Here is a 22,055-nt window from a genome sequence, read left to right on the forward strand (position 1 = left end):
CTTGGAAGGTCCTTTCCTGCTCATCTCAAATCCTGCCTCCTCCCTGGAGCCCTCCCAGCACAGTACTCCCAGTTGGAAGCACAATTTCCCATGCTGACATCATAGATTCCACGTTATTTCTGCTTCTCATAGGCTTTTGAAAACTGCTGACTTTATATTACTGTTGCTTGAACGTGAAACACATGTTCTAATTGGACAGAAAATGCTGCAAAACAGAAGGAAGGACCTCCTAATGTTTCCATTCCACATTTCATTTCACCTATCACAGTGCCTTGGACACAACTGATATTTCATGACTATTTGTCAAAAGGTATCCTCAGCGTTTGTTTACAGGGCTTTGGTGACTAAGTCCTAGGCTCCATATCTATGACTATATTGATCTCATGCCATCTGTTGAGTTTTAAGAAAACAAACAAAGGCGCAGAGGGAGGAAGTGCTCAGCCTCCTACAAAAAAACATGTTTTCCCAACTGGAAACTATGGGCGCAGCAACTCAAGCTTCGCTGTCTTTAACAGGAACTGTGTGTGATCTAAATGTCGGCGTATCTACTCTCCCCTTTTCTTTGGATTTATCTCTTCTTTTAGTAAGATGGGTTGAAGTCCTCCGATAGAACTGACGTCACCTTCGCTCATATGGCGTTCTTGGCCTTGGCCTCTTATGTTTGGATTTGAGAAGATACAAGGACTCAAGCCCTGTCTCACCATGCCAATTTCTTTTCAATCATTCTGCTTGGTGCTGGTGCTCTCTGTGACGGCTAAGTCTCCTTAGGCTTTCCATCTGAGCCTTGCACAGACCTCACTGCTCTAGGAAACAGGATAAATGCTTCATGAAATCTGTGTCTACGCTCATCTGCTGGCTGCTGTCACCATCAATCTTCAGCTTTGGCTGGGGATGACTAGCTAATGTAAAATCACCACGCTCTTAGGCCACTGTTAATATACTGAGTCATCCAAGATTCCTAGCAGGCTTCATCCTGAAGTGTTGGTATTATCTTTCTGGCCTCTGTTCAGTGTGGATCGAAAATCACTCTTCTTTCCACACACAAGCTTGTGGATGTTTGCGTCAGGTCTCTGTCACTTTCTTTATCAGCTAGTTTGATACAGCATGACCGTCAGGCCACGTTCCTTGTTCTGTCTTCTCAGATTTATCAAAGCTCCTGGAATCTCTCTCCCAGTCTGGCCTTTGTTTCAAATTCTCATTATTAATATAATTTATAGTGTATTTTGGTTGGACAAAGATATAACCTGTATTTTGTAACAATTAGAGAACAATTTGTATCATTTAAAATCTGTATTAGATACCCATATTTGCTGGAAATATATAATGTAGTTCAGGTCTAGTAGGCCTTTTGAAGATACACATTTAGGAACTAAGGCATCATTTTATTGGGATCAAAGATAAAATACTTTTCTAGTTTACACATCAGCAGTAGTTGGATTACTTTATTAATCTATTTGTAACATAAGAATCCTAAGAGAATGGGACACAGTATGATATTGCAAAAATTGTCTAATTATTAACTAAACTGTGTCCCCCCCCTTTTTTTTTTCTGGAATACACAACTAAATTCCAATCTCCCTTGCAGTATCCCTGCTCTTCACAGAGGAACATGGGTGCAGAGGATTCTCCCACAATCCATTCAGATGGAGATGGCTCTCCACTCTTATCTCCAGCTCATTGAAGAAGGCTCTGAAGACATGGCAAAGGGTGGCGACACAGGATAGAAGGCATGTGAGTCCCTGAGTGGTCATTTGGAGGAGAGCTGTATATATCGTATATATCGCAAATGTATATATTGCAACTGATCCAAGATACAATATATACATTTCATTAAGTGAAGTTACCGAAATATTGGGCTTGCTACAGCAGTGAGCCTCCCCTTATAACCAATGGCTGAAGAAAGAGAAAGAAACGCTGTGGTGCAAGTATTCAAGTTTGGGTCTTTGTGGAGGTCCTTGTTGGTTGTCATAAAGAGGGAGACTCTGGGCAGCTAGAGCTAATATAAAAGCACTGGCTTTCTAATGGGGAGAAAGCTGGAGTGGGGAAGCAGTAAAAAGGGGTGAGAACCAAACGCTGCCTCTTGGACATTTTTGCACGGGCTGTTTGCTGATATGAGTCTTATATGACAACAAAGGAGGATCAAGTTAGCTAAGACCTCAAGGGAAAGTATCCGAAGCTCACAGCTACAATAGCTAGAATCTTGGGTGACCACGCTCAAGTTGTCAGCAGTGGATTGGCACTGGAATAGAAGGGAGGAGTGACATTCTCTGAGGTGTGCTTTTCATCTTATTAAACTTTCTAGCCAGAAGAGACATATCGCATGTTAAGCAAAAAGGAGTTTGTGGGAGGAGAATTCTTAGAGTTGTATAGGGAGTTCTTAAAGTAGGCTTGGCAGCCACTGGTACCACATATTTGCCAAGGGAGTGTAAACTACCTTTTTTTTTTTTTCTTTTTAGGGACAGGGTCTCTTGCTCTGTTGCCCAGGCTGGAGTTCAGTGGTGTGATCATAGCTCACTGCAAACTTGACTTCTTGGGTTCAAGTAATCGTCCCTCCTCGGCATTCCAAAGTGCTAGGATTATAGGCACATGCCACCACGCTTGACCCTTAATTTTTATTTCAAAAGACAGAAAGGTACATCTTACCCTTCTAATAATGTTGGGATCATTGCACTTTGCCAGTTTTCCAGCAAAAAGCTGAACTCCAAAGCTTGCAAAAACGAGCATTAATGTCAGCAAAAGAATGGAGACCTGAAAGAAATTGATGAAACGTTAAATCTCTTGGTAAAGACTAAATATTAGGTTTGGTTTAAACAGTGACATAAATAGGAATTTTAAGATAACACTGTATAAAAATCATGGGTTTTTGATGATATATTTTAACTTTTCCACCAGAGGCCATATAATTAGCCTTACTGGAAGGTCAAAAGGAGAAAATTAACAAGATTTGAGTTTTTAAAATGGAAACATGAATTTCATGTAAGAAAATGGAATAAGGTATTTTTGAAATGGCTTGAACTTTCCTGATTTTAAAATCAACACCTTGCTCTTTTTTATTTAATGGAAAAGAAAAAAACGTTTAAATAATTATATTTTGACCATTTTTCTCCCAAATGGAGATATATATATGTATATATATAAATTTTTTTTTTTTTTTTTTTTTTTTTTTTTTTTTTTGAGACGGAGTGTCACTCTGTAACCCAGGCTGGAGTGTAATGGCATAACCTTGGCTCACTGCAACCTCCACGTCCTGGGTTCAGGCAATTCTACTGCCTCAGCCTCCTGAGTAGCTGGGACTACAGGCGCCCGCCACCACGCCCAGCTAATTTGTGTATTTTTAGTAGAGACGGGGTTTCATCATATTGGTCAGGCTGGTCTTGAACTCCTGACCTCAGGCAATCCACCTGCCTCAGCCTCCCAAAGTGCTGGGATTACAGGCGTGAGCCACTGTGCTTGGCCTGGATTCATGTTTTTATTAGCAGAGCACAAATGAGCCGGACAGTGGCTTAGCTGTCTTGTAATCGTGAAGGTGTGCATTAGAAGAATGTTCTATGCACAGAGGAAAGGAGAGAATTCAGTCTTGAAAAGCAAATCTGTTAATTAACTCATGCTCCCTCTGCTGGCTGACTTCTTTGGTCTCAGCAGAGAAGAGTGACAGAGGGTAAAATTTGGGACAAGTGAACTGCACTTGTTGAATAACCTAAACATACACCTAAGTATACTAAAATCACACTGACCACCATCAGGGAAAGGCACAAATTCTCCTCTAAAATTTATTAGTGATCAAAAGATTCATGTACATTAGTCGTCAGGTGATACTTTCTTTTAATTCCAGCTGTGTGAAGAGCCACAGTTTTATGGTTTTGCATAAAGAAAACAAGAATTTTTAAACACATCTTAAAAAAAAAATCAGCAATTGGGAGACTGAGGTGGGTGGATCTCCTGAGGTCAGGAGTTTGAGAGCAGCCTGGGTAACACGGTGCAGCCCCGTCTCTACTAAAACGCAAAAAATTAGCTGGGAGTGGTGGCACATGCCTGTAGTCTCAGCTACTTAGGAGGCTGAGGCATGAGAATCACTTGAACCCAGGAGGTGGAAGTTGCAGTGAGCTGAGATTGCACCATTGCACTCCAGCCTGGGCAACACAGCAAGATTCTGTCTCAAAAAAAAAAAAAAAAAATTCAGCAATGATATACCTCTAGTAACATCACAATCTATCTCTAAAATACATTCGTATCAACCACAACTAGAGCTGTTTTCTCATTACAGGTATGTCTCTAGAAAGCAAGATCCAAAATGAGCCTAAGTAAATTAACTCATGCTTCTCATGCACAAGCAGACCTCATCAATAATAAAAAGAATCTTTTGATCACTGTTTTGTAAGGCAAAGCTCTTTCTGTAACAGATTGTGAACAATGAGCCTCTTTCTTGTTGTTTTATCTCTGGCCTTGTTTTCAGAAGACCCTAAATCAACATTTGCCCAGCTAAAAAGTACGTTTTGCCCACTCAATCATCTTTGTAATCACTCATTACTGTAATGCTGAAGTTACTTAAAGTGGGTTATACCTATATGTTGCATTTTTAAAGTTGTTTCGTGTTAACACTCCTGAGATCTAGAGAAGAATTCTGTGCTATACTCTTTCAAGAACACACAGAATGAAATTAGGAGCCCAAATGCATGAATTCCTAATCCCATTTGTGGAGTACACGGTGTTGAATCTTCTTATCCTTCATTTTCAGATGGGAGGAAACTAAAACCCAGAGTATAAATTAGAGTCAAGAGGTAGGACTGAAAGAGTCAGCAGATACGAACTCTTTCAAATCTCAGAGTGCTTCTCTTTAGGTGAATTAAATAAACTCCCACGCCAGAGGTGCCCATGGGTAAAGTGTTTGAAGGTGCACTGTGTTTTGTTAGTGCCTCTATAACCCTCTGGCAATAACCAAAACTATTGAATTGACCTTGATAAGCAAGACTCACTTTTTCCTCATTAGCTACTAGAGTTGGACTACTGTGAACTGGAATCAAAGGATAATTCTAACATACCAAAAAAATTTCCTTGAAGCCGCTGAAAAGTTCTCGAACAACTTTCCTCATCTGGGGCACCAGTTTGAATATGCGCAGAGGTCTCAGGCACCGAAGGACCATTAGGAGCTGAGCTCCCGATTCAGCAGGTACATTTTGAGGCATCCAACAAAGAAATATCAAGCTCACCTAAAGGGGAAAAAACAACCTCTGGAATTTATACAATTCATCTCCTGCTAGTTACATTTTCTGAGAGCGAACTGGCCACAACTTTTCATTTAGCAGAGATTCCACTCACTGGTTGTACGTGCAATCTGTTAACTTTAAACAACAAACCTCATCTGGACTTGCTAGATACCTCAGAGGAAAGTCATCATGTGTATGCAGGAAAGAAATGGAGGTGTCCACACCGTGTGTGCGTGCGTGTGTGTGTGTGTGTGTGTGTGTACACCAGTGCATTCTTTTAACTTACTACTCTGGAGGCTCCGCTGATGTCAGTATGGCTGGAATTCCTTTTATCAAGGTTACTGCTATTTTATCAATGATCTGCAACATGCTACCTGTTAATGATCACAATTTTCCTTGTTGTGTCTGCAAAGACAATGATTTCATGCCTTCTTGGACATACAGAAAAAATAAAAAATTCTTTGAGTCCATTTCTGTGGTTTTCCAGCCAGTTTTACTGGACAGTTGAATGGGCACCTGCTATAGCCAGGTATTTTATGCATTGGAATCAGGAGAGAGGTCCAATCACAATCACTTTAGTTGGCTTTCAACAATAAGGGGCTCATAATCAATAACATGGTTTATATGAGACAAACTGTTTTTTTTTTTTTTTTTTTTTTTTTTTAGTATAGAAGCCATAAGATTTGTGGGATGCAAACTAGGTTTGCTATGTTAGACCTTATTCGTGTATGTCTCATTCATACATAAAATTGTGATTAGTGTATTTGAACAACATAACTATCCATAGATATTTATGATGCTCTTAATTTAGATTTTACATGCATGGCCCTTATTTGTATATAATGAACTATGAACTACTCTAGAGTCCATTTAAGAATTCAGTTAGGGAATCTAAACCTCTGTGACTCATACTATATCTTGCACTTATACCAAGAAATGCAGGAGATTTTACAAAACCATTACATTTTTCATTTAGGAAATAACCAAAAACTTACAAGATATATAAATATGTCCATTACTCCACCAAAGTCTCTGATGACAGCAGTTGGAGTGAAAAATAAGCCATCTGCCATAATCTTCAGATTAAGCTCAATGCTCATGAATATCACAAACACATACTCAGCAATCTGAAATGGGCAAAAGGCAGTGTGGTTACAATGAACGGAAAAACGGCAGGTCAGTATTTTACCTCCTAGTTGTAAGCTGAGATTTAGCAGCGGTACCTGCAAAGTAGGTGCATGCATGACTCTTCGAAACGGGGACTCAAACATCATGGAAATGCAAGAGCAGATGGTTACGATGATCATGACCCAGTCCAGGTAAGTGACCAATCCCAGCAAATCACTGCCAAAGACCAAACAAAACTGAGAAACATAAAGGTTCCAGGAAAGGCTTCTAAGAGTTAGAGATGATGGCTTCTGTGGCTCTATCAACATGACTGGTATTTTAAAAACATCTTTCCCCAATCATCTATTTCATAGCACTATATAGCAAGAAGACAAAAGAGAATTTTAATATTTGTATGCAGCATAAAATAGTACATGAAAACTTCAAATGTGCATAGAAAATGAAGTTTTTAATGCTTACTAAAGTTGATGGTACTTTGTATTTTTCACAGCTCCTGTGACAGGGTCTGTTTTAGATCTGTAAGAGAACACATATATAAAATTCTGCAACACAGCAAGCATGTTTTAACGTGCTAAAAATCATATTTGCAAACATCTACCTAAAATCTCTTGTACATCCTCTCTACAATGTCCATTATAAAATATGTTAACTGTAGGTGACTCTGGAGGTCAGAGAACATTAGACGAAAGAAAAAATCCAAAGAATTTGCAGTTGATGCTTATGAAAATAAAGTTTTACGTTTCTCAAAATACTTGATTTTAGACTTAGTGACTTTGTTCAGAATTTTCTAACATGGGTAGTACCAAATTAAATTTTGACTTTCATTTAAAAATACTCATTTAAAATCTTTGTCTTAATAGCTCAAGAATGTTCATTCTTTGAAATTATTTAATTAAATCTCCACAATTTAAATAGACCTCTTCCTCCTGCATTTAACTGTGATGTTGTAGAATGATTATTTAGAATTTCTTGGAAGGGAGATTCATTGTTTCTACTTTCAGGAAGCCTGTGAGCACTGTCAGTGAGATTGCTTACAGTCTTTGCGTATGTGTCCCCAGTTACAACAGAGTCTTCATCAATTGTAATCAACATCAGCTGCCTTGCTGATAAAAGGGAAATTCCACCACACTAAGTGAAGTGGAGAATTAGCCATGAGATGTTAAGGTGCAGGCAGCCAACAAGATAATTCAAGATAAAAAAACCTACTTCGAGAAGTGATCAAATCGATCTCTAAACTGGCATTTTCTTCCTTTACTTTGAAAACTCATGGAAGATTTTAATAATTATGACTCAGTTGTTTTAAATTGTGAAAGTCTTTATAGAAGCAGAAAGAACAATACTCTGGCAATCAAGAGACAGCCAGGTAGTAGCTGGGTCCCTGAGCAAAGCCCTCAACTTCTGCATGCTTAAATGTCCTCCTCTGTTGAAGAAGGGGGCACACAAATGACACTGAGTGGTCCCTGGAGTCTCTTCCATCCCTGAAATGTTATAATAGTTTGTATTAGTTTCCTTGAGCTGCTGTAACAAAGTACCACTGGTGCTTCAGACTGGGTGGCTTAAGTAACGTAAGTTTATTTTCTCATAGTTTTGGAGGCTGGAAATCCAAGATCAAGATACCAGCTGAGTTGGTTCCTTCTGAGGGCTGTGAGGGATAACCCTGTTCCAGGGCTGTCTCCTTGACTTATGGACATCCGTCTTCTCCCTACGTGTCTTCGCAAGGTCTTCTCTCTGTATATGTCTGTGTCCAAATGTTCCCTTTTTATAAGGAAACCAATCATATTGGATTAGGGTCCACTCTAATGACCTCATTTTAATTTAATTAACCTGTTTAAAATTCCTATTTCCAAATACAGTCACATTCTGAGGTTCTGAGGGTTCGGACTCTACTATATGGATTTTGCTGGGGGAGAACAATTCAGTCCATAACAGATAGCAATTATCATATGCTACTAATTAATAACAAAGAAATCAATTTACTTAAACGATGGCATCAGGGACAGTCCAACTACATAATGGGAACATGGAAAGTTTTCTCATTTCCTCCATGACTCCTAATGTCTTCGGAATATTTACTTAAAGGTACTGATATGGTTTGGCTCTGTGTCCACACCCAAATCTCATCTTGAATTGTAGCTCCCATAATTCCCACGTGCTGTAGGAGGGAACCAGTCGGAGATAATTGAATCATGGGGGTGGTCCCCCATACTGTTCTTGTGGTAGTCAATAAGTCTCATAAGATCTGATGATTTTATGAGGGATTTCTGCTTTCACTTCTCTCTCATTCTCTCTTGTCTGTGCCATGTAAGATGTGCCTATTGCCTTCCACCATGATTGTGAGGACTCCCCAGCCACGTGGAACTGTGAGTCCAATAAATCTCTTTTTCTTTATAAATTACCCAGTCTCGAGTATGTCTTTATCAGCAGTATGAAAATGGACTAACACAGGTATGCTTGACAAAAATCCATTTCATCCATTGGTTGCCCGTCAAACTCGGCTTAGGTGTCCACAAATACAGTGTCTTCAGCATTCACCCTACTGATGGCTTCGTACACATTTCTTCCATGTTGGTAGAGTAGAGACAGCGGACAGTGGGTTTCCTTCATATAACAGTTGGTAATGAAAGCACTAGTCAACTTTACATTATTCTCCAATAAACCAATTGAGGTATTTTTACCACAAAGAAACTACAAGCCTGATGGAAGACATGGACAATGACCTTCATTTCACCATGTCCTTTAGTCTCCTTTCGTCTCAGTATTTCCAAAATAAAATATGGAGTTAATAATGCCAATATAAATGTATCAGGAAACTGCTAAAATGCACAAACAAAAATGGCTGTATTGTGTTTTATCGATGCGAGTTTTCTACAAATGTTAACTACTTGCGACCTTTGTTTGTTTTCCACCTGGTCGGGTGTTCAGCAAAGAGGAGCAGCATGATTAATTAGTCCACAGTTTATTTTGTGACCCCATTAGGATTACATGTTCCTTCTTCTTCACATGACAACACCCCTGCTGTTTGCACGGCTCAGGCCAAACACCTGGCTGAAATGAAGTGTACTTACGCGTTGAAGCGTGCTCGGACCACCACCCGGCAAAAGTTTCTGAACCTGTGTTCTCTCCCGACGATGAACAGGGGCTTATCGAAGTACGGGTGGTTCTCTCTGAGTTCCTCTTCTTGCACTTTCCTTGGAGGAGAAATTCGTGGGAGAATAAGGCTAAGGGAAATGTTGCCATTCCCAAATGAGAGCCATGGAACACTGCAGCAACCTGTACCTTTTCATCTCTGCTTGCTCCTTTTTCTCCTGAATCATCTTTATCTCACTGTCTTCTCTCTGTGCATTTCTGTATCTCACTGTATTGGAATGCTAGAAATAAATTAAAAGGGGGTATGTTAAAATAGGAGGGTTTTGAATGCAAAATATATTATCAGTTAAAAAAATTAAAACCACTATCTCCCTCGATATAGAGTATAAATATTAATTATATATATTTACTGTTAAACATATATTTATACTAAATGTATATTTTATAATATGTATATTTATACTAAATGTATAGTTATAATATGTATATTTACACTAAATGTGTATATTTACAATAAATATATTTATACTATATTTACAATAAATATATATCTATGAGTTGTATATATTTACAATAAGTATGTATATTTATACTAAATGTATATATTTACATTAAATATGTATACTTAAACCAAATGTGTGTATTTACATTAAATATATAAATTTACAGTATATATAAGATTAAATATATATCTTTAATGGCCACAGTCTTCATAGCAAGAGTATTTTTTCCTCTGAAAAGTAATTCATTCAGCACATATTGACTGAAATCCTATTACGTGCAAGGCACTGTTCTAATGTGTGGGATACGGCAAGTGGAAACAAAATATCCTTGTTCTCATAGGATGTTCTAGTCAGTGGGAAACAGATAAAAAATAATTCAAAATAAGTATATTAGAGGATGCTGAGTGATCTGATTTTTTTTAAAAATCACAGTGGGTGAGAGGAACAGAGAGGCATTCACAGGCTAGAAGATTGTGATTCTAAGTGAACAGGTCAGGGTAGACCTCAATATGAAGGTGCTATCTGAGGAAAGACTAGAAGGATGTGAGGGTGTAGGTTGTGGTAGGGCTGCAGACATGTGTTCTTCCACAGCTGGGAGCAGGCCTGGCATGTCTACACATGGAATAGCCAGGATGCCAGTGTAGGTAAATCTAAGAGAGGTGAGCAGGCCATGCGGGCCCTTCACAGCCCTTTAGATGGACCCCATGGAAGGTGCAGGGCCAGAGTTCCAGTAACTCAGTAGATTTTATAGAAAGCTCTCCTTAGACTTAATTATCTGTGTCTGCTATCATTCAGAATAAGTGAAAAAGTTAAAATTCTCTAATTTAAATCTCTCCTTTGTGGGAGAAAAGACCTTATAAGAATTTATTGGAAATGATCAGAACCCCATGACATTTTGCTATGGAGAAGGTGGGAGATGGATTTTGCTCTACTTCTAGATGAAAGATAGGGTAGGAAGTCTCTGAAGAAGTAAGCTCTGGCATTTAGACTATTCAAACAGGGCCTTTGCTGTCTATGTTTAAACACGTTATTTTCAAAGACACATTCTGATTTGATTCTTAAGTAGGTTGTACATTTCGGTTGAAACGTATTGATGGCACTTTGAATGAGGGTTGCCTCTTTCACTTTTTACCTGAAAATGTTCTCCGTGCAATATGGCTGACTCTGCAATTCTAAGTGCACAGGCCATGTGTTGGATTTGATGGCAATTCCATGTCAACAATATGGTAGCCAATCAGATAGAGCTCTGGATATTAAAAATCATGGCAGTAACAGATCTTGTGCCAACTAGAACCATGTCTATAGGGTACTGGTGATACCAGGTATTCTCATTGCCAACTTCTAGCTCTTGATTTTGCCTGGAACACTTAATAAAAACCATCGACTCAGACTAAAACACACAAATTTCTAAAGAATGAAAGCAGATGTAGTAGGCCAACACTCCAAAAACTCAAGAAATAAGAGGTAAGTGGTGAAAAAGAGAAAAACAAAATAACCCCAAGGCTTTGCTAACTTTCTCTTGCTAGCCCTCCTTTCTCAAGTGCCATCCTTGACTCTGAACATTCAAGACTACTTCTTTAGCCAGTTCATCCAGATTCAACCTAAGGCCTGTCTTTTAATCAGGACTTCATAATTACCGTTATTTAATATGCCTTTCCTTTCACTGTAATCTTTGCATGGTATAGCTGCTGGGCCATCTAACGCTTGGCTTCTATGCATTTTTTTCGTGGCTCCTTCATTTCATTTGGGTCTCTGGGATAACGCAGAGGGGTCTACGATAACCATCATCTCTAAAATTCCCAGCCCCCAAATCCCCACCTTTGATTTCTTTACGTGACTTCATTTCACTTTACATTACAAAGCAAATCTGTCACAGTAATGAAGAGATGATGGAAAATAAAAAGAAATCACTCCAGAAATTCCCTTATATTTTTACGAACTTATGATCTATCTCCTATTCTAAAATTTAAGCTCCAGGAGGGCATTGAGTCTATCCTATTTCCCCACTGCTCCTCATTCCTTAGAACAGGACCCAGCACATAACAAACACTTGATAACTGTTTATAGAACTAGTAAATAAATACATGACCTAGAGTCTTTCTTGGGAAATACTAGCTAGTCTTTGACAGAAAAATTCTTCTAGAAATAAAATTTCACTTCCTCATATAAAAGCCCTGAAATTATAGACCCTTGATCTAGATTCTAGAATATTTGATTCTTAGGGAATATTCAAAGTCAATGATGCAAATCAAACCTATCTAAAATGCTTAAAGTGTCTTTAATTTCAAGTCAAATGCAACTGATATGACACTTTTGTGTTACAATTTTAACTAAGACATGTGCTTTGTGTGGGATGACTGGAGTTTTCTGCTGTTAACAGTTACTTCTGGTACTTGGCTACATAATTCATATCCTGAGTTTCCTGATTCCCTCTGGTATGAAGTCTTAAGGAGACATGGGAATGCGGCAGAAAGACTCCGGCACTGACACTGTCTAAGCAGTCATTTAAATACATTTTCATAATCACGCTTCTGAAATCCAAAGCACTGCTTACAACTTACATCTTGAGTCAAAGTTTCAAGAGATTTTCCCCTGCTGATCCTCTGGCTGTTTGATCCATGTCTTAGTGACCTAAAACAACCACAGTCACTGGTTAATACATTTCACGATCAAACCCTCCTTTCAAGCAGTGACCATGGTAAATTCAAAATAAAACACTTTTTCTGCTACAACACCACAAATGCCTATGATTTCTTTTTGTAGCAGAAGCTTATACTCTTTCCAAATGTCTTTGATCCCATCTAACAAAATTCAGAATTTTTCCTTCTGATCTTAAAAGTGACAATTTGGCCATCTCCAAGGAAAAGGATTGTGAAGTAGCGATTTTTTGAATCTTTGGATCTGAGTAGGTGTTTCATTGTTGTAACAAACAGCAAATAGAACTCGATTCCTCAGCCATGCCTGTCTGGCAGCCAGGGCTGACAGCGGTGGCTGTGTACAGCAACCATTTCCTGTAAAACCCCCTCTTTTTTACAGTCGCTGAAGCCCTGTCTTTCCAAGTATTTACCTGCGCTCTTGGCGGATATGATGCTGCACGCTGAGGATTGACCTCTCCTTTGCCGGCTGCCCCTCGAATGATCCACTCAGCATGCGCTGTCGGGTGCAAGCTCTAGGAACAAAAAAAGGAGCCCAAGATAAATGCATGGTTTGTACACTTGAGATGAATAATACATAAGTGCTCATTACTTTTATTATTTTAAAGGCAACACCAATGAAAACAAAATACAGCAAATAACGTATAATTATAAAGGAAAATGAACTTTACGTTCTGTGTCAAGAACACTTACAAAGCAGAAGTGTCACGGCTATGAAGAACGGCTGGAAAATAAACAGAAAGCTCCCCTCTTGCCCCTCCTACTTCTGCCTCCTCCCTCCTCTCCAAAAATAATGGTAGAGCTTCTATCAGGAGGCCATAAGAAGGAAGGCCAGCCTACCCACAGTGATAGGGTTTGGCTGTGTCCCCACCCAAATCTCATCTTGGATTCCCACGTATTGTGGGAGGGACCCGGTGGGAGGTAATGGAATCATGGTGGCAGCTCTTTCTTGTGCTAGTCTCGTGACTGTGAATTAGTCTCACCAGATCTGATGGTTTTAAAAGGGGGAGCTTCCCTGTACAAGCTCTCTTGTCTGTTACCATATGAGATGTGCCTTTCACCTTCTGCTATGATTGTGAGGCCTCTCCAGCAACATGGAACTGTAAGTTAATTCAGCCTCTTTCTTTCGTAAATTGTCCAGTCTCAGGTATGTCTTTATCAGCAGCATGAAAACAGACTCATACACACAGGCAATCATGATGTTGGTTTTGAATTTAAACAAGGTTTCTAATAAACGCCCTTTGGGAAGGATTTGTCCACTCAGGCTCCTGGAATGATGAAATATATGTTCCAAGGAGATTTTGCAGAACTTTAGGAAAACAAAGTTTAGAAGCAAAAATGAGTCATAAAGAGCAGTAACTAAAGCTGGAATTATGCACAACGATGTAAACATACTTAACATGACTGAACTGTACACTTAGAAATGGTTTAGATGGCAAATGTTATGTGTTGTTTTTAAAATCACAGTTCTAAAAAGAAAGGCACACAGTTTTTGGAATTATTACCTACAGAAACCTCAGTCTGAAGCTTGCAGCTTACTGGTAACCAGTTACCACTTGTTTAAACCATGGAGACTTTTAAAAACATGTTCTCTTTAGACCATAACTGGACTTGTGTTAATTTCAGATTTGCTAATGAGTGAAGACAACTGGGTGGCCTAACACCTGTGGTGTGAACGATTTTTGTGAGAAAAAAAATTATTCTCCAGAAAATTTTCTCCAACTGGGAATGACAGGAATTCCCTTGAGATAGTTGGTAAGTGGCAAGAAAATAACATAAGGGATTAAAAGACTTGTGTGCCAGAAGTTACATTGCTATGAACCAGTTGGGTGATCTTTGGGCCCAACTTCCTTATTGGTAAAATGAAGAGAAAGGCTTGCTCTGAAAGACAGCTCACAGGTTGAAAATGCAATGATTTTATCAGATGCAAATCTAATGATACTCCATTTGCTCAACACCTGAACACATAATTCTGTCATTTTTTACATATAATTTTCATATTTAATATGTTTCTTAAGATGCATTTGTTGAATGGCTTTGAATAATATGATTACTGTCTGTCTCAGAGTTAAGATCTTTGAGAAAAGGATTTGTATGTGCTTAGCACACTTAAAATAGCAGTGCTTATGATACATGTATAATAGAAGCATTTTTAAGTACTTAAATATAACACATATTACAGAAGAACTTATTATATAATAATACATCATATAAGAACTTATTATTTAATAATACATTATATAAGAACTTATTAAATATGTCATATTTAAGTCCTTAAAAATGCTTTTAATGTGGATGAAGACAATTATGGTGAATATCCACGAAAAATCATACAAATTCACTGAATGTAAATGTATTCTTGGAAACAAACCCCAAATAATCATTATTTTTCATTTACAGCATGAAGCAACTTTTCTACAGATGCATAAATATGTCTAAAGAGAACATTCTGAAAAATCTCATTCCATTATACAAGGAGACCACTGGCCACACACAGGTTCCTGGTGGATGAGGGAAGGACAGCAGATGGAAGTTATAAACCTGAGACTGGATGGTAGATGCAGGAGCAAGGGAAGGGAATAGAAAGGAAGTTTTATAACCCTTTGGCCTGGAGCTGACCTGGACATTGAAACAGGTATAGAAAGATGCCCACGATAGGATGTTTCTGCATAATGAAACAGCCTTGTACTGCCTAAGCCATTGTCACTTTCCTTGGCCATGTAAGAAATTTTGCTGTTTTGGAAAATAACAGTGTTGCCAGAAAGCTATGAACTTCAGTTGGACACAATCAGACCTGCTAAGAGGTTACATGTACTCTAATCCAATGTGCCCAGGTTCATACAAAAGGATGGTAGAAGTTTGCTTTATTATTTTTAAAGGAAATACAATGTTACCATAGATAAGCATATACAGTAAGGCAAACCATGAAATACCAAATAGTGTTTTAACATGCACAATATAATGACAGACTGATACAAATGGGTTCTGAAAAGTAACATGAAATGAAAAATGAATATTTCACCTATGTGAAAGCACAAAAAAATGACTTGTTTTATACTCCATGTTCCTACAGTATGTTATTAACCAAGCTTGTTTAATGCTTACGGCATTTTGTTATCATTAGTTATTCCCCTTAGTAGGCTGTGAGGTGATTAGGGGCCACTTTATCACTCAGCCTCCCATTCCTAGGAAGTTCAGTTCCTGGCCCTCAGGCTGCCTGCTGAACAGAATGAGTAAGTGAAAAGGTGGGGAGGGGTGAGTAGGGAGGGTAGCATCAGGTGCATGGGGACTGTGTGACCCCATCCCTAACTTGCTAGTGTCTCACGGTTCAAAGAAGTCCACCCTGCAGTGCAGCTGCTGATGGAAAGTTCTGCCTTTTTCTGGAAGCCTAATGGAGAAGATGAGTTGAGAAAACATAAGCTTTAGAAGCACACACTTCTGACGTCAGCTTTTATAAGTTGTGGGACCTTAGACAGGTGATGTGCTTTCTCTGAGCCTCCGTTTCTCATATGTAAAACGTAGAGAACAATAATGCCTTTCCTTCTGACTTCACAGGGAGTTGGAAGAAGTAAAGATGATTATGAATGTGATAGCACTTTGGAAACATCAACACTTTCTTTGAATTTTAGTTGCTATTATTTCCTGCTGTATCTTGTCCTGTGTCATGGTGGATGTTATAACACTCTACACAGCACTGGGGACTGAGCAGCAAGTTTGGCAGAGGATAATAGCAGAAGCTAAGTCTTTTGTGTTCTGACTGATAGTGATGTCCATTGTGGACCCATGCCTCCACCCTCAGAAAAGATGCTGCATTGTTATCCCAAACCGAATGTTCTCTGGAATGAACGTCCATAATGGTATTGTGGCAGGCAGGTTTCTAAGATTACCCTGATGACCTCTGGCTCCTGGGTTTCACGCCCTTGGGTACTTACTTCCCTCCCCTTGAATGTGGGTGGCACTTAGTGACTTCCTGTTAAGGAGCAGAAGAATGGGAGAGGTTGCAGAACACTATGACTTCTGTCTTCCTAGAGCGCTCTCTCTCTCTCTCTCTCTCATGCTGACTTGCTCTTGCCCTCTTGTTTGCTTGCCCTGGTGAAGCAAGCTGCATTTTGTGAGGTGCTCTGTGGAGAGTTCCCCTTGGGGAGGAATGAAACCAGCTGGAATTGAAGCCTTCACATCACAGCTCACAAGGAACTGAATCCACTAATAACCATGCGACTGAGTGGGGCTCTTCCCATTCAAGTCCAAATGCATGTAGCTTGGAGAGAGACATGACTAAGTGATGCCCAGATTCCTGACTAAAACTGTGAGATGAAAAACGTGTCATTTAAATCACTTCAGTTTTGGTGTAATTTGTCATGCAGCAATAGATCACGAATGCAGTTACCATCACTGCCTTAAAAAGACTAAGCCTAATGTGCAGTGTGGCTTACAAAGCCCTGTTTAGACTCACTCTAACCTCCCTTTCTGGTCTTGTCTTTACCAGGAGGAACCTCATTCTCTCCATGCCATTTTCTTTGGTCTTTTATATTCGTCACATACGCCATGCTCCAAAGAGCTCCAAGAGAGCAGGCATTGTCTTTACAATTGTTCATGATTATTTCTCAGCTCTTATCCACAGTAGGTGCTCAATAAATATTTGTGGAATGAATGAACCTTGAAATTCTGTGAAGATCAAGTATTTTCTTTTTTGATCACTCCATGCTTCTGAAGAATGAAAATCATCACGGACAAAACAGCATGTGTTTAAAATATACTTTTGAAAGGGGCAAGTTAAATAATCTTAATTTTATCTCAAGTTAGAATATGATGCCACTCAGGAATAATGGGATGCATACCTACGCTAGAAGAGACAGTAATGAAAAAAAAAAGACATTGCACCTTACAACTGAAAAATGCATAAATCTTTCTCTACGTTGTATGTGAAAGCTATTACGGAAGCCTGAAAGCCAACGTGGAAGCAGAGCAGGCTGTAGCAGTTGAACTTATTTCTATTCCTTTAACTGGAGATCAGATCTGTTGCTGGGAACGTGGTCTCCATATACCTCCTCTTATAGGAATCGAATACTTGCAAGCCGCACTAGTGAATAACTACAAAATTTGAGACTTCTAATATTTTATATAGGAAATGAGATGCATACATCTTTAAAGTTACCAAGTAATGGACCTACGCAGAAGGAGAAATACTGGAATATTCCATTTGGTTATATTTTGCCACTTTTCATTTTTCATTAGGGTTGAGATGCCTTTTGGTCTCACATAAGCACAAACGAGGTACGTTTTCAGGAAGAAAATGCTCATTTATTTGTCATCCAGAGTAAGAGCAAAGCTAATGGTGCTGGAAAAATACTGTGATCTTCAGGGACAGTCTCACTTTTCTTAGGGGAAAGACTGGGTAGTGTCAGGTATCAAGGTTCTTAACATCTTCCCTAGATCTCTTCATAATGGCAAGTACTAGAAGGCCACTTTTTTAGGAACTCCATCTAGTGGCTTAATATAAAATATTGGCCTGCCTCCTTGGCTTCTGCAACTGGGAGGCACAAGACTTCAAGTGTCTGGTGAAAAATAATGAAATCTTTTGTCTTGTCTGAGTGAGGAAATTCTGCATTATGCAGGCATATGTAATCCCTTTATTCCTGTTCCCTGGAGGAGAATTACAGTGAGGCATTTTCCTTTTCCCAGCTGGGGTTCATGTTATGCCCTCTCTACCTTTGAAAGTAAAACAAGATGAGGACCCCTGAGGATGATTCAAATGTGGGAATATTCTTCAGCAAACACACATTCCCAGTTGCAAAAATATTACCCCTGGTTTCTTGCCAAGCCTTTGAGAAAAAAAAATATGAAAGATTGATCCTTTTTTTTCCCCCTGCATTGCCTTTGTGCTGTGGAATTTCAATTGCTCCTTATATGACAGCCATATATATATATAATCTTTTATGGAGGTTGGGGAAAGAGAATCATGTCTTGAAATTGTCTCTATTTTTCTTGACATTTCTCCATCTAAAATATTTTAAAATTGGCCCAAAGATTATGGTTATAAGAGAGATCTTTGGAGCTTTATTAGCCTTTAAACACCACTAGTTGTTTATAGACACAGTAGCAGGGGGTCCCCGGTTCGTTTCTTCTTTGTCTCCATGTCTTCTTTCTTAATGTCCCAGAACAAGGGTGTGGGAAAAGCCTATACATTCTGTAATGAAAGGGAGAGGCCTATGAGTCTTCGAGTTACTTTCACTCATTATAGAAAAGTTAGATTACACAATGCCATCTGGTATTAAATGTAATTACCATCTGAAGGAACGGCAGTATAACTTTGCAGAGCATTCCATTTGAGGGATTTTGCTCAAATCTTGAACGCCGCAAGTAATACATTCGAAAGTATTATCCGAGGTTGGTTAATGTAATGTAATCACATTAGCAGACAACAGGAAAATGGTCTTTCAGTGGTAATTATGTAAAACTATGACTGTATAACTAAGAGAATAGATAATGAGTATTTCCTGGAAATGGCTCTTACCTGACTCCACTAGAGTGACAATGTGATCTTCCCAAGTAGAGACAACAGCGGATGCTAATGGGTGAGCTCGTCGGTAATGGCCTCTTGCTGAGATGAGGAAAAAGCTGCATTTTTATCCTAGTGGATACCCCACTCCTTTGTGAGTCAGCCCTGTCCCGAGTAAGTGGATCTGGCTTTTTCATAGCAACCGCGGGTTAGTTCTTCCCAATCTTGTGTTATTCACAAAAATGTTTTCATAGAAAGGCATGTAAATACATGGGCGACCAGAACTTCATTGTAGGCAGAAAATAAAATAAACCTTGAATGTCTTTATCTTATGCACTTATACCCATACTATAAACAAAAAAGAAAAATTAACTCATGAGAAATCCATGCCTTTAGTGCATCTATTAAATTTCAGCATTAAAAATGTCTGCAACCCCACATCATTCACTGGGATTCAAATTTAGTAACCCAACTACTGACTCAGAAATGTGCAGATTATAATGCAAAGGCTGAACTTTTTACTACAATAAGGAAGTGAGATTTTGTAAATGTTGCAGAAACTGCATTGGCCAATTTTCAGCAGATATGTATTCCATTTTTTCTTTACTACTTTACTCTCCGGTGATAAAATAACAAAAGAAAGACCTTGTTAAAATATCTTCCTGTCTCCATAGTTTTATCTTTCCCAGAATGCCATATAGCTGGAATCATATGGTATGTAGACTTTTCAGACTGACTTCTTTCACTCAGTAGCATGCATTGATGTTTACACTATGTCTTTTCATGATGATAACTCATTTCTTTTCCATGCTGAATAATTATTCCACTGTCTGGATGTACCATAGTTTGCTTATCCATTCTCCTACTGAAGGATATCTTGGTTGCTTCCAAGTTTTGGCAATTATGAATAAAGCTGCCATAAACATCAATGCATGTCTATGGAGACACATATCTATGTATTTCTATGTTCATTTCTATGTCTGTGGAAACAGTAAAAAGATCATTGGTTGCCAGGGTTTGTGGGGAGGGAGGAATGAATAGGTGGAATGCAGAGGATTTTTAGAGCACTGAAATTACTCTGTATGATATTATAATGGTAGATACACGTCCTCACATATTTGTTCAAACCCACAGAATGTACTACTCTAGGAGTGAACCCTAGTGTAAACTACAGACTTGGGGTGATAGTGAGGTGACAGTGTAGGTTCATCAATTGTAACAACTGTACCACTCTGATGGGGATGTTGATAGCTGGGGAGACTGCCTGTGTGGGGGCAGAAGGTACATGGGAAATCTCTGTACCTTTGCTGTATTTTGCTACAAACCTAAAACTGTTCAAAAAATACTCTATTAAAAAAATCCTCCCACATCTGTTTGGTAAAACTCAATAGTAGCCCTTCTAATCCATAACACTATTATCATCACTTTTGGGTTTATCCAAAAACAATCTATAAATCATATGCTATCTCATAAAATATATTTTGATTACCACAAATCAGGTACTATCTAAAAATGTATTTATATTATTTTTGTTTTAGTTATATTTTGCCACTTTTAAATATTTACTATTTTATGTTTTATGCAAAAACATATGCCTACACATCTTGTCTCCTTAGTTTATGGTTGTCTGAATACAGTTAATTTTCGTCTATCTACTTAGTTTATTTCCAAATAGTCTTTCAACTAACCTACTAGAGTTTTTAAGTGTCAGGAAAACCTTAAGAAAAAGCCAACAATAAGCAGCCAGGCTTAATAGAATTACAAAGATAAATATTTATGACATTCATTCTCAATACTCTATTTTCTTAAAACTTGGGATTATTCATACCAAATGCTAATAAAAAAATCGCTGCTATCTCAGGGGTTGCCGCAAACCCTAGGCTGCAAGGGTCTCTGTCCTTTCTCTCATCTGTAGGGTCAGTCCAGCACCTTGCCTTTCCACTGAGGAGCCCAGCTCAAAGGTCTAGGGGATGCTGTAAGGCACTCAGGCCCTCCCAGTAGTGTAGAGGGTGTCTTGCTAGTTCTGCCCAGAATGCAGAGCTGCAGAGAAATAACACGACCTTATCCAAAGTTGCTGAATAGCTAGCTGGCTAACCTATGGAACAATAATTATGAAAGGAGAACTTTCCAAATGGGAAAAAGCAAATGGTGTGAAATGCCTGGCATGTGAAAGACACTGCAGAGATATTTCTTGAGTGAATGCGTGAATTCTTAGGGGCACTTTGTTTCAGGAAAGAAATCCAGCTAATGTCATTTACATAACTGCAAATTAATAAATACATAGTGATTTTATATATATGTAAGTAGTATATTGTATTTATAGTCATTAAATGATTCTTTTAAAATGATGAATAAGAGAAATACTAACTCTATGTCTTTTATTAAATCCATTTAATTTCTGTATTAAGTAGTATTAAGGACTATTCCTTAAGACTTAAACAATTATTAATATAAGTGCATAGTAAAGAAAGTTACGTTATAAAACCAAACGTCAGAATGCAAACATCATGTGAGACTGAGCATTCGAAAGGTTATAAAGATACTGTCCTCGCTAAGGAGGCACTCATGGCCAACCACGAAAGGATGGAACTTTCTAAAATAATGTAAAATGTTTAATTGTTTTATTTTGACATTTCTCTATTCATTCAGCCTTGCAGGAATGATAACGCATTTTTGCTCAATTTCGGGGCTTTGAATAGAGGAAATCTCAACAAAGGTAGTGACGCTTTTGAAAGCACATTGCTATTTGTTTTTGATTTCGCCTGATGCAGAGAAAAGGTCACTGCCTTTTGAAAGGAAGCTTTCCTTAGTGGAGCTGAATGATATAGTCTAAGTCAGAACAACAACAAATTTAATAGCAATCTTGGATTTTATAATTCAGGTAGTGGAACATCCTCTCTCTCACAGTCCTCTTCAGATAAGTCTTATAAAACAATGACACAGATGCCTGTTTGTGCCAAGTGAATCATCTGCATTTTAG

General features: G+C 38.5%; 1 protein-coding gene across 1 annotated transcript in view; it reads right to left on the minus strand.

The window, feature by feature from the left end:
- The window catches only part of NALCN (sodium leak channel, non selective), a 323,614-nt gene that overhangs the window by 43,307 nt on the left and 258,252 nt on the right, over positions 1-22,055 (minus strand). Inside the window, exons 18-26 of the mRNA XM_011977215.1 lie at positions 12,990-13,091; positions 12,484-12,553; positions 9,609-9,700; positions 9,398-9,520; positions 6,792-6,848; positions 6,428-6,548; positions 6,200-6,331; positions 5,040-5,207; positions 2,644-2,748 (exon numbers count right to left, since the gene is read on the minus strand). Of these exons, the coding sequence (XP_011832605.1) occupies positions 2,644-2,748; positions 5,040-5,207; positions 6,200-6,331; positions 6,428-6,548; positions 6,792-6,848; positions 9,398-9,520; positions 9,609-9,700; positions 12,484-12,553; positions 12,990-13,091 (970 nt within the window). The remainder of the gene's footprint in view (positions 1-2,643; positions 2,749-5,039; positions 5,208-6,199; positions 6,332-6,427; positions 6,549-6,791; positions 6,849-9,397; positions 9,521-9,608; positions 9,701-12,483; positions 12,554-12,989; positions 13,092-22,055) is intronic.

This window comes from Mandrillus leucophaeus, unplaced genomic scaffold (assembly GCF_000951045.1).
Source record: "Mandrillus leucophaeus isolate KB7577 unplaced genomic scaffold, Mleu.le_1.0 Scaffold175, whole genome shotgun sequence".
Lineage (NCBI taxonomy): Eukaryota > Metazoa > Chordata > Mammalia > Primates > Cercopithecidae > Mandrillus > Mandrillus leucophaeus.